The sequence below is a fragment of the Aspergillus vadensis genome (genome assembly GCF_003184925.1).
Source record: "Aspergillus vadensis CBS 113365 unplaced genomic scaffold BO88scaffold_6, whole genome shotgun sequence".
Lineage (NCBI taxonomy): Eukaryota > Fungi > Ascomycota > Eurotiomycetes > Eurotiales > Aspergillaceae > Aspergillus > Aspergillus vadensis.
Window position 1 is genome coordinate 106,409 of NW_020292044.1, and position 16,500 is coordinate 122,908.

General features: G+C 48.4%; 5 protein-coding genes across 5 annotated transcripts; 1 reads left to right on the forward strand and 4 right to left on the reverse strand.

Annotated features, from left to right (window-relative positions):
• Positions 1–4,225: 4,225 nt before the first annotated feature.
• Positions 4,226–5,026, reverse strand: BO88DRAFT_423748 (uncharacterized protein; the record flags this gene model as incomplete). Its single annotated transcript, XM_025708673.1, has 2 exons — positions 4,226–4,583; positions 4,611–5,026. The coding sequence occupies 2 exons, from the start codon at positions 5,024–5,026 to the stop codon at positions 4,226–4,228; spliced, it is 774 nt and encodes a 257-aa protein (XP_025564735.1).
• Positions 5,027–5,779: 753 nt separating this feature from the next.
• Positions 5,780–8,021, forward strand: BO88DRAFT_335430 (chitinase; the record flags this gene model as incomplete). Its single annotated transcript, XM_025702849.1, has 5 exons — positions 5,780–5,937; positions 5,998–6,400; positions 6,463–6,646; positions 6,709–6,835; positions 6,890–8,021. 5 exons carry the CDS (start codon positions 5,780–5,782, stop codon positions 8,019–8,021), a joined length of 2,004 nt encoding a protein of 667 aa, XP_025564736.1.
• Positions 8,022–8,324: 303 nt separating this feature from the next.
• BO88DRAFT_335796 (EthD domain-containing protein) lies at positions 8,325–8,753 on the reverse strand (the record flags this gene model as incomplete). The annotated part of the gene is made up of 1 exon (XM_025702871.1): positions 8,325–8,753. One exon carries the CDS (start codon positions 8,751–8,753, stop codon positions 8,325–8,327), a length of 429 nt encoding a protein of 142 aa, XP_025564737.1.
• A 1,775-nt stretch (positions 8,754–10,528) lies between these two features.
• Positions 10,529–11,809, reverse strand: BO88DRAFT_335868 (uncharacterized protein; the record flags this gene model as incomplete). The annotated part of the gene is made up of 1 exon (XM_025702872.1): positions 10,529–11,809. The coding sequence occupies one exon, from the start codon at positions 11,807–11,809 to the stop codon at positions 10,529–10,531; it is 1,281 nt and encodes a 426-aa protein (XP_025564738.1).
• Positions 11,810–14,007: 2,198 nt separating this feature from the next.
• On the reverse strand, positions 14,008–15,354 carry BO88DRAFT_336202 (uncharacterized protein; the record flags this gene model as incomplete). The annotated part of the gene is made up of 1 exon (XM_025702889.1): positions 14,008–15,354. The coding sequence occupies one exon, from the start codon at positions 15,352–15,354 to the stop codon at positions 14,008–14,010; it is 1,347 nt and encodes a 448-aa protein (XP_025564739.1).
• Between the last annotated feature and the right edge of the window lie 1,146 nt (positions 15,355–16,500).

Genomic DNA, 16,500 nt, shown 5'->3' on the forward strand with positions numbered 1-16,500 from the left:
AGGTCCAGCTGCGGTAACGAAAGCCTGCTTGTGCGTATAATTAGTTTCTTTTTCTCTTCTAATGTAGTCTTTGAGCAGCCGCGGGGATTGAACTCACCACACTTTGTACTAGCGTGGAGTCGAGGAATCTCTCTTAGATGATTTTGTAGGAGTGTCATCCAGGGTGGTTACCATTACACCACCCAGCTACCCGGCGACCCAGATTCATGGCATGACTACTGCGTCTTGAAACAACCCTTCATAATCCTTGCTTGAACACGTTCGTGCCGTCTGATACTTCACCGTCTGTTTCTGTTCTGACGGCTGTGTATTTGATCTAGGGCTCTTTGAGTTTTCGTAAAACTAATTGTGCTTCCAGGCCTAGAGCATTTTTTCTGGTAAGACCCACCGGTCTGTCTTATTGTAGTGCATTGAGTGGCACCTCAGCTAATCCTTCTTTGCTTCATTTATAAATGATCAAAGTTTTCGCTGCTTCCTTCAAACAGATTTCCATCTATGCCCTGTGATAGGCATACATCGGGCTTTGGTATTGAAATTGCGAGATTGTATAGATTATCTGCCTTTTGATTGGCAGCCATACCAAATTTAGTAGATCTCAGAGCATATTGTACTTTATAAGTCCTGTATTGTATATTACACGGGACTTGCTCTTTCTGTCGTATCAACTTCATAAGAGTACTCTCTTATCCTTTTGATTCTCACACATCCAGTGAGTACGATCGGACAGCGCTGAACATGACGAAATGTTTCCGGAAAACCTTGCCACCTGATGGAATCTCTTTCATCCGGTTTATAAAAGACTGTATAACAATTAGCGCTCGCACTCTGTGACGGCTAAGTACTATCAGTACAACGTACAATTTTCTTTCAAAGACCATGATAACATAGTAAGGAAATAGCATCGCGCGTCTTCTGGCCTGGAGCAGAAACAACGAAAGCAGGATCTTTAGAGTGGCTGTTAGAGGAGGATTTCTAACGTCTTGGCGGTACGGTAGTTGGTGTCAAGACGAAGTGTTGAGGGTAGGTAGATCTCAAGAGGTTAGATTAGTGATTGGAAGAGGTGGTGGTCGGGGACCACCCAGGAAGAAGAGGCGAACGATCAGCTGACCCTGGCCGGAGTGAATGTCTAAACAGATAAATTACAAGGACTGCTCTTACACACTCAGACAAGCAATTCACCCGGAATTGAATACAGACACACGAACAAAGAACCACAGCGGGTCAGGTGAGGCTGTAACGGTAATTTTGGTTTGTGTTAATCCGGGACGGTAGGCAGTATAGTAGTCTATTTTTCTCTTTCCCCATTCTATATTCTCCACTCTACGACCCGTTCTATACCTTACACCTCTCACTCCTCTCCTACTTCCCCTTCTTTGATTAATCCCCTTCTCTACTCTGACAAATCCATGCTGCCTCCATCTACTTCCACCGTTCTGGCACTTTTCTCATTATTCCAGAAATGTGAAGCTTGATTTCTGCGAGACGCCCACCCTTCTGTACAATAGAGTATGGTGGGCCTCACCGACATCCCAGAAGCCCTGAAACGGATCGAAGCTCACCCTTATATATTGCACAGAAGGGTGGGTATCACCGACACCCCACGGGCCCTTGATTCGGTCGAGGGCTCGTATGTTGTCGGTGAGTGACATTGAAGTGACTATGGGAGTCGACTAAGTATGATCCGATTTCTACGTGCTGATCGCCGCACTAATACGCCAGTCGAGAGCCCGAGAACAGTGTCAGCGCAATCAATGCCAGGTAGGCCCCCGTGTGGAGTCTGACAGAAAACTATATTGATTACAATTCTCTCTAGCCAGTCGCAACCAGTGGATGATTTGATTGAATTTCGATACGCTCAATACAGCAGACGAAGAGGTCGTGGTGGTTTCAAGTCACATCCAACGATATTATTGAAAACCACTGCGGAGAGCTGTTTACAATTGCGTAAATAGGCCTCACCGACACCCCACTGGCCCTCAATTAAGTTAAGGCCCACCCTTCTGTGCAATGCCCACCCGTGTATATTACATAGAAGGATGGGCCTCGCCGACACGCAACAGTGCCAGTGCAATAGTCGCCAGGTAGGCCCCCATGTGGAGTCTCGCAGACAACTATACTGATTATGGTCTTCTCTAGTCATTCGCCGAAAAAAAACAAGTAAAAGGTCGTGCGACTGGTATTTTCGGACAACGAGACGGGTCCGGGGGAAAAGATGGCACATCTGGAAAGATAGATAATAGTTGGCAGCAGTTCCATACAGTATGACAAAAGAATACTCAACACAACTTTGGCCAGTATCTTGGCAACTGGAATCATATTGCAGGCAGATATGCCGATCATAGGCAGGCTTGTCTCTCTCGCTGCGGGGACGCTCCAAATTTTCTGACTTGGGATTCCAGCTCAGGCTGGCGCTCAAAAACGTTGATTTCATCGACCTGTGGCTTCCCGAACCAAGTGCTATACACGCGAAATACACAGAGTGGCACAATCACTCGGCACTCATACAGTCGTCATTGATCAAGCAGCTATCGGAACAGGTAGTGATAAACTTCATAAAATCTGAAGAAGGGAGGGAATATTTTAGCGACGCGTATAAATTGATACGCAGCATCGTATTTGGTCATGGTGTTGTAGAGTGTCAAACTGCTGTTATCAAACTAACCAGGGGCGAACCGTCTACTTCTCACACGCGCATGAAGTGCCAGACATTTCGCTTCTCCTTTCTCTTGCAACCAGTCCGGTCTCTTGGCAATCTCTCGTCTCTCACGTATTAGCGCGACCAGCTTAAAAAGATATGGTTCTAAAATATTAGTAAAGATAATCTAGAATTTCAGATACAAAGAGTTTGCATATTAATCAGGGGCTTATTTATTAAAGCTGATCCCCCTGTTATAGTTATGTACTACTGCGTACTTACAGTAAATGAATTTATCTGCTCTCTTCCATAAAATCGGAATCTGCGGGTCGCTCATGTTCGAGTAAGACGTTTAGCTTGTGAGCATGCCAAAGATGATACGCCAAACACCACGACGAGAATACTATACAGGGTCAGGAAAATTGCTTTCGGCCTGGTCTAGACGCAACTATTCGTAATCGTGACCCAACAGACTATCATCCCGAGATGAACAACTAGATCACATAGTGTAACTCGCAGGTAACAGCGAAAAAAAACCCAGTCATTATTGAGTCGGGGGGTAATGGGTCTCTTCCAAACCAAAGTAATGTAGGGATCCAATACCCTGTTGGGACAAACCTCTGGGTCAGCTGATCGGTAAGACGCGATATATCGATTTTTGATCTATCGGTTAGCACGTCGACATTTGTTGTCCCGCAACCGCACAGTTATGGCAATACTGGCACTGTCTAGTAACTCTTTCACCCCATGCGTGGCATAAAAAATAGCATCGGTCTTCGAATTCGAACAAAGAAATACATGGGAAATTTGAGAGAAAGTCCGGAAAACCGACACATTGTCGGGAGGGTGGACGGAGTCCGTATGATCCCCTTAACTTGAGTTGAGCGAGGTGGATATCCACTGCATAGTACTAACGCAATGCGAACAGGTGGTCGGACTTTTCGGATGACTCCCCCAATCAGACCAACCAGAAGTGTCGACCGCAAATTTGGGGAGGGTCGGGTAAGATTGCGACGAGGATTAGCGGCGATGATAAAGCTTCGCAAACGCCTGGCAAGGCTTAGCTTAGGCGCTACCGCTGGCTAGCTTGTCAGAACGGCCAATTATCTTGCACAGTGACCCCCCTCCTCCCTTCCAGGGACAGACTTACTAGTAGCTGGCTTTCTCATTGGCGAGGTTTCAGTATTGTTGCACTCTGGTGAACTCAGACCCTTAAGGTGCATTCCGTAAAAGCGAATAGGGCACCGTGTGTTATAATAGTTTTTGGCTGAAGGGCAACCGGGCGTAGGGGCAACCTGATGGATATTGAAATTTCTGCCAAGGAAGACAAGCTCATGGGCATGGCGTCCTCGCTTCACTTTCCTTAGAACCCTACGTTGTAAGGCTGAACTAGTGCAACCTTGCTCCCCCGCGGAAATGGGCGGGCGCAACAAGGCTGCGACGCAATACTACCAAGCTTACGGATGAACGATCTTGGTCCAAGGAACTCAGAAAATAGAATATTCTCGATATCAATGTGACTACATATACAAAGGGTCCACCTTCCCTATTAGGCCAGAGGCTACTACTAAAACACTATGTACATCGCTGTCACCCAAGATGGATCAAAGCAGTCACCATTGCTAACAGCGTAAGCAATGTCGATGCTGCGACCATGCCAGATTGTCGCGCGGCGTTGGATTTGGACGAAGAAGTCGGACATGTAACGTTGGGGTACGCCGAACGCTCTCGAGGGTCACAGGCAAAGGCAGTGGCTTCTGCCCATATACTTGATGCCACGGAAGCATTGACCGTCGTTGCGCACGGGTTGGTCGTCGGACTGGGTCCAAGGAAGCCACACACTTCCTCAGTATCCCCGGCAGAAGTCACGTTAAACGCAAAGGCTTCCATGGTGCCACACATGTCAGAAGATGTGGCTGCTTCGAGACTGGGTGTTTGCCCTGACTGGCTGACATTGAAGACAATGGCATTTTACAACGAGATGATTTTATTTGGGTTGTAAGTCAATGAGCAATTTTGGCTTTCGGATTGAAGGCAATCTGGCCTTTCGGCCTGTGAGCAGTTGGTGACTTCCAGAGTCCAGGCAAAAGTCCAAGAGCCGTCCGGGTAGGCGAGAGTGTTCACGAAGCTGGTGGCCAAATGAGGCCCAGAAGACGTAGAGTTCAACGTAAAGAGCTCGAATCCCCCGTCCGTTATGGAGCCCGGCGCAGACCAGTTGTTGCCTTCCCGCAGCCCCCAGTAGATGGTGGCTCCCAACGTGGAAGCCAGAGACGGATTCTGCAGCGCGAAAACGATGGGCATCAACGCCTGAGGAGTGTACGTTCCATTGCGTGGGAATATCAAGTCTACTTCGAATATGCCCGAAGAAATGTCTGGAGTGCCGTCGCCCATTGCAATTATCGAGTTTAGCACCAATACAGCCCAAGCAAGAAAGTGACCGCGGTTCATGTTGAAGGAAAGGTATGGAATGAAATGTGGGAGGTAAAAGAACCGAACTGTTGAACAACCCTGACTGTTCGCCGTCAAAAACGTCAAGAGAGTCAAACAAAAGAATATAGTAAAAAAAAAAAGACAGGAGTCAATGTAAATTTGCCAGGCGGCTAAACGGATGTCACGGCATAATGCTGCAGCTGTCTCCCTGAGCTAGCCTGATCCTTGCAGCCTGCGCCATTCTTGCCCAATCTAGGGTCTCCTATGCTGGACTCTAATAGATTAGCGCGCATAGGGGTCCGATAGTAGCCGTCCATTATTATTTCATTATTTCATTATGAAATCTCTTACACTTTTTTTTCGGTTTATTATCAGTATATCGTAGCTCCACACTAGTACAAGGACCCTTGTCGCATCATGCGGACTAGTTTAGAAGCAAGCCCTGTCTCACCTACGGTAGGAGCCCAATAAAGCACTGCCTCATCACTCAGGGGAGGCCAAACGCCGAGAGAGATTTGTTCGCATGTGCTGCATCGCAATAAGTTAGCAGTTTTTATTCCTGGCGGAAATTAAGACAGTAGAACGACCACTGATAGGTTGCTCTGGCCGGGGCATGTTCTTTCGTCCCAAGGACTAGTTGTCAGCAGCAGGTATAAGATCTACCGTCACATCCCCTGTCCTTCTCGGGCTCATTAGGCGCACTGTGGCTAAATAATGTCTCTCTCTTTCCATTATTCGGCGTGGCCCAAGCCACGCAATACGTTCCTTACGTTCCTGCATTTCACTCTTTTTACCCTTTCTTTCTTCTTTCGCACCTCCGCCTCTATCAAAGTGCCTTTCCAGCTTCCCGCCAGTTCTGGGTATCAAGGTAGGTCAGTCACTTGTCCACCACGATCTGCCGCATCGGGCCCTAACCCTGCCAACTGGTCTAGTCACATTGACGACGTCGTCCTGCATGAAGATTCTTACGCAGAGAGTAATCGAACCGGCAACTGGACTTCCCTAACTTGTACGGATCCGGCCATTCAAGATGCACTGTGGATGCCGTGCGCTCAGCGCTGGGCGCAGCTGGACGCTTCTAATGCTTGGTCCGATGCCATTAACGTCTGGAAGAACATTGATAAGCCCAAAATGCAACCTGCTGCAAAGGCCTTCTCCCGGTCCATCATGAACACTTTCCATGTCGGTGAGACGATGAATTGTGGGCTACCAGCTCCAAATGGCAACTGTTTCAACGCCAAAACATGCGGATCGTTCCACGGCTTCGGAAAGGGCACCGGTGATTCGGGTGCTGCGGCAATGGTGATCTATAATTCTCTCACAGTGATAAACTCGGTAAGACTCGCAATTTCTGTCCTGAAAAAAATCGAACGTTGCTGACAAGGCTCGTCATCCAGGCGTTCTCCCAATTCTACGCTGCCATCAACGCAGTTGCTGGAACATACATCGACACCCAGCTCCAGGACTTTGAGACCACCTTCGCAACGGTACCTTCGCCTCCCAGTGACACATGGCTAGAGACCTCGGTCAACCTTTTAGGTCTTGGGATCACCGTGATAACTGCGCCATACTTTGAAGGAGGTAAGTTACGATAGAAAACCCCCTACCCGCCTTACTCGGACAACTAATCTGATCGTCTACAGTCTTCACAAATCTACCGGCTCTTAGTGCCTCTCTGGGAGCCTCTGGCGCCAACAACACTGCCAATATCACCAGCGCCATCGTGGCGTACGGAGCCTCAATTGCGAGCAATTCACTGTCGAAAGGGCCGTATGTATCATTGATTCGTATGAAATCCAGAGATCGCTGACCCATTTCATACAGGGGTAAATGGGCACCAAAGTACCAAGACAGCTTCACCTTCACACTGGGGTCGGTAGTCTACGGCTGGTCTGCCACGGCCCAAAACCAACTCTGGAATTTATTTAATGGATCAGACGCCTCCATCAGTCTGCTTAGTACCATGATTGCAAATGGTAATCTCATTGAGGGTGGCGGCGGTAGCCCATTGGCAGACTACCTAACAAACAGCCAGATCAACGCCCAAATCGAGAGTTACATCAGCAAGGCCTTCTTCGGCTTCGCCATTCCATCCGTATGGGCCGTCTCCGGCACCGCTGCCTTCGTCGTCGACTCGGGCTATGACTGCAGTGCGCAAAACCCATTGACCGATTACATGACTGCATCCACGCAAGAGTCCACTTATGCATGCTACAATAACAAGTTGTACTATCTGGTCCATCCCCACGGCAAGTGGAGAGGTTGTTCCAGTAAGGATAGTGGGTCGACATCAACGTGCTCCGACCAGACATATTTCACTGCGCCACCAGGACTCAGCTCACTCGGCTCAGGGTCTTGGGGTAACATTACTGTGTCTGAACTAATTATTGGGTCTGTTCGAACCTACGTCGCCAACGGTAATGCTAACGGAGGACCCGTCGCCAATCCCTTGGACAAGGATACTCTGAAAGATCTATCGAACCAAGACATTACCACTCCCGGCTATATTCGCCTCCCCGTGTGCAGCCCTCAGGTGGCCTGGGCCTCGTGGTCCACCCCGTCGCAGTCCAACTCTAGCGATCCGAATTACCCCTGTAACCCGCTGCAGGGCGTCACCAAGTGCAGCGGCTACACCTACCAGGATGAGACCTCATTCGCTTCCCCGAAGGTCTCTGACTGTCAAACTATTGTGAAGGATCTCCAGGGCAAGAGCCGCAAGTGGACTACTGGTATCGGTCACCAGCACGACATTGCTAAGTCCGGGTCTTGCCATTTTGGCGTTCAGAATGTTGGCGTTACTGGTGATGTTACTTATCACACTGGCAGTCAGGATATTGTTACTATTATCAACGAGGCGATCTCCAAGTACGCTTCTGATGGTCTTGTTGGTGCAAAGGGGTATATGGAGTGTGGTGGCGATGCAGGTAATCAGAAGGTGGAGTGGGGTATATATTAGCAGGTATATTCTCTGATGATTGGTGCTATAAATCGACTCTCTTTCAGCGACCTATACGTATTGTACTTCTATTATGATCCTTCGTGTTTAACTACATCAATTCATCGCAAGGGGTATATACAATATCTAGGGGAATCATACTGGCCGGTGCTTCTAGTCAAAGGGGTTCCCATCCTCCCACTAACGACTATCATGATACAATGATCCATGAACATCCACATGTGCTATTAAGCACAGAGAAATACAAAATTGAATGGATATATACATCTAGCGACACCCCACCTCATCTCTATCCTTTCGCTTTTAGTTGGTAGTCTCCACAACATCCCCCAAAAGCGCAATTCCCAACTTGCTCCGGTCCAAAAATCCTTCCTCATCCGCCGCAATCTGCGCTGCCGCTTCAGGCGCCATCACCTTGGCGGAGAACGTCTGGAAGGCAGTCTGGTCCGCGAAAGTGAGTTCGGCGTAGGCATCAAAGTCGAAATCTGTCTGCTGGCCGACAAGAACGGTGGCAGGAGTGAGGGCATTGCGGGTCGAGTTGTTGCTGCTGCCCTCCCCGGCTTGAGGTTGTTCAATTGTAGTGCGCGCAACGTACATACGCTTGTGGGAGAGAGGGAAGTCGTCGCCGGAGAGACGCTTGACTAGTCCAATGTGGGCTTCGTAGCGCTCCTTGAAGGTTTGGAGGTCAAGGCCGGGTTTGCGGTAGGCGTAGATGATGACCCGGACGGACATTTTGGGGTGATTGTGATAGTTATAAATTATGAGGAAGTAACAGCGTCGATCTTGGGAGTCTGAGGTTTGGTTTGAATTGATTGGATGTTGCAGAGATACTTTCAGATGGTACGAATTTGAGGTGGCTTGAGGGGTAACTGAGGAAGCGTTGAGGGGTTGGGAATAGTAAGAGATTATATAATTTCTTCTTTCATTCATTCATGGCTTTGTCTAATTGGGAAAGCTAGTTAGCTAGTTTAATGAGTCCTTAGTGCTTACTCGGTTATATTTCGATGTCTCGTTGGTTGTCAAGAGACCCACCCTGTTGGATTAGCCCAGCTACTCACAGAACTAATTCGTGCACTGCCTCGGATCACCACATCCACAGATTATGGTGGGCATTATGTCCTGTATAATTGAATTGGCATTCCCCGTGTTTAGGAATCTACGGCATTACTTACCTGATGTCTTGGTCTGTGACAGTGTGGTGGTCCGTGGCAAACGAACCGGTCCGAACCTAACAGTGTGGATACTATCGAGCGCACCCGCGCTGCCCGTCCCCAATGTTGAAGTCTCACTGTCAGTTCGCCCTGTTCATGCAGCAGAAGCATGGGAAATTTGTATGTACTATTCCGTGACCTACTTTGCCTGATCTGTCTACAAGAAAATGTGCCAATATTCCGGTGCCAACGACTAACTTCCATCCTCGCGCGTAGGAAGTCCTTGATGGGGCTGCCAATCGCAATAATCGATCAGACTGGTACGCTAACGTTCGATGTGATCAGGACCCAGACCTAAAATCATGCAATGGCGCGGCAGAGATTCACATTTGTAATCCGGGCTCCCTCAACCACGCGGTGTGGGCCATCCGGATCGCCTGCGCCTTTATAGTCCGCTTCTGGCGCGTCAAGGACCGAAACCGGGTGGTGCTCTGCGATCAGTGTGTAAAGGGACGACTGAAGAAGGAAGTCACTAAGCAATCTGGTATTGCTCCCGATTCTATGCACAAGTTATCAAGTGGGATTCACTTGGGAGAATGACTGGGTAGAGAAGCGAACGGGGAGAGGCAATACCGTATTTGGTTGGAGGTATGAATGCTAATCCCGCAATATTCCATATAGGATCTCTGAAGGGGTTAATAAGTCCAACATCAACCAATGCAGATACGAGAGAACATCATGTTTTGGAATCATAAACACAAGATGAAAAAAACATACAACAGAAGGGATTCGCTGGTGGTCACCCACCCAACTACTAACCTCCCGGCGTGTGGCTTAAGTACGGCTGAGCGGACGGGAAGCCCTGTTTTCCACACCCTGTGGTCGTATGTGCTTGGTTTATCTTTTAGGCCATTTTTATAGTGCAATCTAGAATAGATTCGTTCGTTGATTGGATGAAATCGTCCAGTCCTGGTGAGGTAGGATGGTCGGGCATCTAAACTATCCTAATCATCTATGTCTTCCATTACTACTCACACAGAGAAGACAAAAACGTCACAATAGATGGGACATCGCACCTCAGCCCCTGGACTGATACAAAAGGCTTACTAACTAAAGGCTGACGAGCACGATGTTAGCCGTACGAGCTTTTTCTTTGAACTGGAATATTTAGTCTGCTCAGAACTCGAGCTTATATATGCAGCAGACCAGACATAACTAGGCAGAATACAAGTTCTTCATCATATATTCCATGGAGTACTATCCCTAAAGGATGAAACGACACTTATAGTTTGAAAATATCATGAATAAGCTTGTTCAGCAGTATAACGCGGACAAACACCCGAGCTAGATCGAACATCAATTGCGACGAAAGCTAAACCAGACCTTCTGCAATTTAGCAGTAAACGTAACACCAGCGGTTGTGCATGCTTGTCTCAATGAATCCAATGGCTTGTTCTCTACATCTTCAGCCTTGATTATGATTTCTTCAAGCCGAGGAAACAAGTCTCGCCGCTGCACCACATTCAGCAGCTCAGCCTGAAGACTATCAAAGTCCTCATCGACAACGTGCCTAATCTTCAGACGCTGGATAGAGGCAGGAAGTATTCTAAGAAGTCGCGTGTGATGTCTCACCGTTCTACCCCGCGAGGCCAACGGGAGCAGATGGGCATGTCGGACGTCAAGATCCTGGAGGTAGGCGAATTCCTGCAAAGAGCCTAATGGTCCATCCTCATCGATCAGACCACTTGCCAGGCTGGTCAGCGTCTGCGTCGCACCAAGATGAAGTGTCTTCAGTGTCGATCGGGAGCGAAGGAGGTGCCGACGGAATTGCGGGGCACGAAACCGATATTCTTCCGAGGGTTCATCATCCCGTTGCAAGGCTAGCTTGATTGCCAGGTGTTCCAGCTGCGTACACGCATCCAGCCAGTCAAACAAGCCGTGAGTCCAATAAGCTTCCTTAACAATTATCTTACGGACGGGGCGAGCGGAGCGGGTTGTCACAACTGGAGTGTTCTCTGAAGATTCCGACTCGCCAATTGCACGACACTCGACGGTTTCAACAGCCGGAAAGAAGAAGAAGGGGTCGATAAAGTTGGATTCCGTCCACGAATCTCCCCACTGAGGATTCATGATAATTTTCTTGAGGCATGGAAATGGAGGATCTTCATGGAAAGGCCGCTGACGTCGCGCGGCTTTGCGCAATATATCGATCACAAGGCCGTAGGTAATGTCGTGCCCAAATTCGAGCGTTTCCAGGTGATGCAGGCGCACAAGTAGTAGTCCGAACCAAGCCTCTTCATTCGGCATCAATAGGTGTTCTTTCCATTTGGCTCGTGATTTTGCTTCCTTGGGTTCGAAAATGGTGTCTAGTGCATAGTCGACGAATTTGAGGACACTCTCTTTATCGAATCCTTCCACTTCTTGGTCTTCCTCCTCGGTATAACACCAACAAACTTCGAAGGAACGCACGTGGTGGGCGAGTTCAGGGTTAAACCAGACTTTCATTATTGCAGAAATTGTCTCGCTGGAGAATGAGTCGAACGATAGCTGGGAAGTGATCAACGGTCCAAGCGCGTTGGAGAACCCAGGCTGCAGCAGCCGCATGACTTCCAATTCCATCGGCGGATAGTTAGCCATGACGTTGAATATCAGCTGTTCTCGTGACATCTCCATGATCGAGAAAATGACTTATGGTGATGGGTGAATTGACTCTAAGATGATGATCAGGATTTGGACGTGGCGTAGTACTACCTTTATAGTAAGTCGATATCCCTCAAGTATAGATGACTATGTACATTTTTGCGGCCAGGCAGCTATGGCCTGAAGCCTAATCCCCACCCACCCCCTTGCTTGAGAATACATGCTTGCCCCGATGCCAAGGAAGGTATCAGTAAACATATCTTGACAACGACCAGACTATAAGACCAAAAAATAAATCTGTATCATAGTAGACAGTAATATTACTTTCTACTACCATGTAGTAACGAGTCTCAAGCAAAATAGACTATTTCATGACTACTGATCCAGCGCCATCTGGGTAATCATGCTTTGACAAGCACACGACACCGCCAAAGCACGCAGTATTCAGGATAAAATATGCAAAGACCGGAGCCGACCGATACCATCTTCCGCAGGCAGCACTTCATTCGAGGGTGCCTCGCCTGATAACACTCTCTATATCTCGCATACACCCAAGGCCGGATTGCGGCTGATACCAGATGCAACAGCTGTGTGTCTCAGAATAGGCATTAGCGCTTGCGGCGACTTAGCCATCACCAAATCACAAAATAACAGAACGCTACGAGACTATGTTCTACGAAAGAGCTTGTCTTAGCTTCTTCCTCCTATCGGAGGAATACTGGACCCCAGCACCACGGTAAGGTGCAAGCTCATCGCTGGGGGGACTCCGCGCAAGGCGGAGCCAAGAGGTAGTCAGCACAAATTGCAGGATAGTAAAATGGGGCCTCACTTACACCAATGGTGGGGCTGGGTGAGTGATTTAATGTCTCTCAAAGCGAGGGCATCAATCCCAGCCTTCCACCACACCCTCTGTCAGTCCCCTTTCCCCTCCAACATGTCAACGTTGGCCCGCGCACGGTGGACCACTCTCCGTGCCTCTGAAGGACCTCGTACCCTTTCCCGGGTTTTCCGATCAAGTCAACGAGATCCTCGTGGATTTCTCGATACAGACAGCCACGGTGGGGCTGGTGCGGCGGCAGGCTTTCCATTGGTACGTTCATCGGATTCCGGTGATCAGGGGAACGTATGCGACTGGATCCGACACACTATGCTTCGTCCGCGATCTGCCAGGAACAAGATGACCGGAATCCTCACGTTGAGTGTCTGGAAAGTCGCGTCAATGCGCACGTCGAACTCGTTGTCCTCCAACACACGACACCGTGAGTTATCGGTCAGGAGTCTAGCTTTGGGAGTTGCTATGGAAGTCCAGAATTCGCTGCCAGGTATTATAGCAGTGGAACAGATCTTTCGGCAGGGCCCCGGGGGGCTTTTGCTTGGCCTGCTCGATTTCTCTGATTGTCAGAGCTCGAGGCAGCTGCATCCCCTGTCCCTGTGTTACAAAGGATGTTCCGCTTGCTATAGACCAGGATTGCCAGCCCCGTCATGTCAAGATCAATAGCCATGCCCTGCTCCCTTATATCCCCAATAGACAGTTTCATAGCAGGCCCGCACAGAATCCAAAGGAGATTCCACCAAGGATAGAGGCTGGGTGGAGAGTGGCCACCGTGCGCTCCGTTGTCAAAAAGGGGTTGAGCGAGCCCTCGTCAGCCGACATCTTCCTAATAGAATGTCAGATGAAGCACCATAGTTATTAGCCAGACTCACGGTGATGTCGGCGTATTGGTGGAGAGGAGTCCTAAAGCGAAGTATAAGTTTGGTGTCAAGTGCGTGCATGCAAAGAAGGTGGGCAGAACCTGAGAACTCAGAATAAGGGAATGTAAAGCCACATTTTGACACGATGGTATCCACAGCATGCCACTCAGCCAAGTGGTAAGTTGAGGAGAGAAGAAGAGAAGAAAATGAGGAGGGGGGAGCTCTGTGTGGTTGCTGAGAGTTTCAGACAGACCGTGGTATGTTCCCACATAGAAAGTGCGAAAGGCAAGGCTGGACCTTCCAAATCATGCACTTTTTGCCCCTACCATAGCTTTCTTTACTCACACTACTACATACTATCGAGCAAATAATCTACTGGTAGATTAGAAATTATGCTTGTTTATTGCTCCCCTTGATATCGAGCACTTAGAACAGCCCACGGAGAAATACGGGTTGGCAATGCGGGTCTAAATCACGAATAGTATCTCAAATCATTATAATTGTTAACAAATATCAGAATCCGTAAAACCAGCAGCAAAAACTTTGTCAATATCCCAATACATTCCATAGTAAGGACCATCCATCAGCTCGCAGTCTTGGTCACACCCAGTCCGATATCCTATCCGTCGGCAATCGGTACACCAGTCCTTTTCAAAGCTGGGGTAACGCCATGCAGGAGAACCATTCCAATTACGCTCCAAATAGTTCTCAATATTGGTTTCGTACTCCCGATCTGCCCTTTCGGAATCCCAGATGTCATTCCTTTCGGGATTGTCCATGATCATTTGGGTCTGAGTATCGATACTGTCCTGATCATGGGGATCGAGACCTTCAGGGAAACATGAAAGCCATTCTTCCCATGAATCCCTGTCTAATATGGCGCAAGAAATTTCGTACATGTTATAGAACGCGCACATACGGAGGCTATGACTGTTCAGACCGGGATCGTGAAGGTTTACTGAGCCTGAGTACTGTCGAATATCTAACAAGCTACTTTCGAGCCTGGATGACGAGTCGACGGTTATTGCCAGAGGCCAGTGGGCGACTCGATCAAGGCGAAGCATTGCTGCGGTATTACCACGCATAGTGTCCAGGCGTGTTTCTAGGAAAAAGTCGGTATCTCGAATCAGGGCGTCAATATTATCAAAGTCTCGGACAATATCCCGGTACTGCCGGTCCTGGCTGAGAGGACCATCGTTATAGTTCCGGTAACCATTGTTCAGGATGAAGTCCCGACCATAGTTTATCAGACCCCAGTCTGTGACACGGTCCATGCGCCGAGTATCTGGAAGCACCCAGAAGGCACCAACATTGAATAAGCGACAGAAGGGCAGGAAAACAATGTGATGATCAGGACGACGTTTGTTTGGATAAGGGATGCTCTCCACCACGTGACCTTCCTCTTGCCAGTCGCGACCTTGATGCTCTCGCAATCGAATAACTATGGAAGCAACAGCACGGTTCTGAAGAATATACACCAAGTATTGAACCTTTTGCCAGAGCAGAGCTATTTGGCCAGGGTTGCGTGGGTCGGGTGCGTAGATATGAATCACCAGGTTCACCTTGTGGTATGATATACATGAGAATCGAGCCTGGGCAATCCAGGAATGATTGGGTATGGTCCATCGCAATCGCAATCGTTTGCAGCGAACCTCGATCCAGGGGTCGTTGAACACCGGAGTTAGATGTATGTTGAGTGTGTCATAGAGGCGTTTGGTTATTTCTCCGTGGATTGCTCGTGAGCAGCGAAGAATCGTCAGGGGTGTCTTCTTTGCAAAAAGTTTCTCGTAGATCTCCAGTCGGATTTCGTAGGGCAGCTTGCCCAGCTGTCCCAACGGAGATCTCTCCATTTCGAAGGTATGAGTATGAAGTGTTCGGTAGCTGATCTGGTTGTCTGCTTCTGTGAAGAGTACAGTGGACACGTCGTACATTGCTTTGTGGGTCGATAGATTGGCTAGCTTGGTGTAGTTGATGGGTGTGTGTGATGGGAAAGAACAGAGACGGGAATGGAGAGGTGAGAATTGGTAGTAAATCAAGCGATCATTGAGTCATCCCGATCACTAATTAGTTATATACCACTCATCATGAGGTAACTATTTCGGCATGCTATATCATTTTTGCCATGGAGAATATACTGCCGACTATTATCCTTATGGAATCCTGTATGAGAGTACTCTTTTTCACTTTGTAGTTCCCCTCGATCTATGCGATGAAGAACTATAGTGAATGATCGAATTGAGCAGTGGTCTGATACTGGATAGTCTCTAGAGTTCTGAAAGTACTTTCTACTTCGCTCTATTCCAACACAAGGTTTGACAGATAATTGCAAAGTATCTGTGCGTTGCTGTTGATCAGTAGGTGCATGTCAAGGGACGGCAAGCAAGCCCAACGGGGGCATGATCTAGTCTGGCGCACAATCTATCTTGTATGGCTACTAAGTAGTTAAAAGCACTTGTTTATACAAACTCAGTGTTCATTCGAGGTCAAGCGATCGGGAGATTGGGCTGCGTTTCAGCCTTGCAGCGGTCCTCATATATACTCGTGCCTTTTTTTCCTTCCAACATCGTCAGAATGGGGAATCTGTCAATCAGCGGCCACTACATATGCCAAATTGAGATATGCTCAAGAAAACTATCTGTCATTTATATCTCCCTATAAGCCATTATTTCTTCCTGGTTCCACATGACAGCACAGCAGTTTCCCTAACTGTGCCCCAAACTCGTCATGCGTAAGCGCTAAGCCCCCTTGAACACAGCCACCTCCGGCTCGGTCGCATTTCGTCGCATCCTGCTTATAATACACCATCCTTCCTGTGACTGCATCCCATCAACTCATACGAGCTCGAGTTATTTGTCTTGGTTGTTCACGATGAGTTTCGGCTTCGGTGTCGGTGATTTCCTCGCTACTTTGCAACTCGCTGATGACTTGAAAAAGCGGTTCGCCCAGGCACCGAGTGGCTTCAAGGCCATCTCTGCAGAGTAAGAATCCCGCGTTAT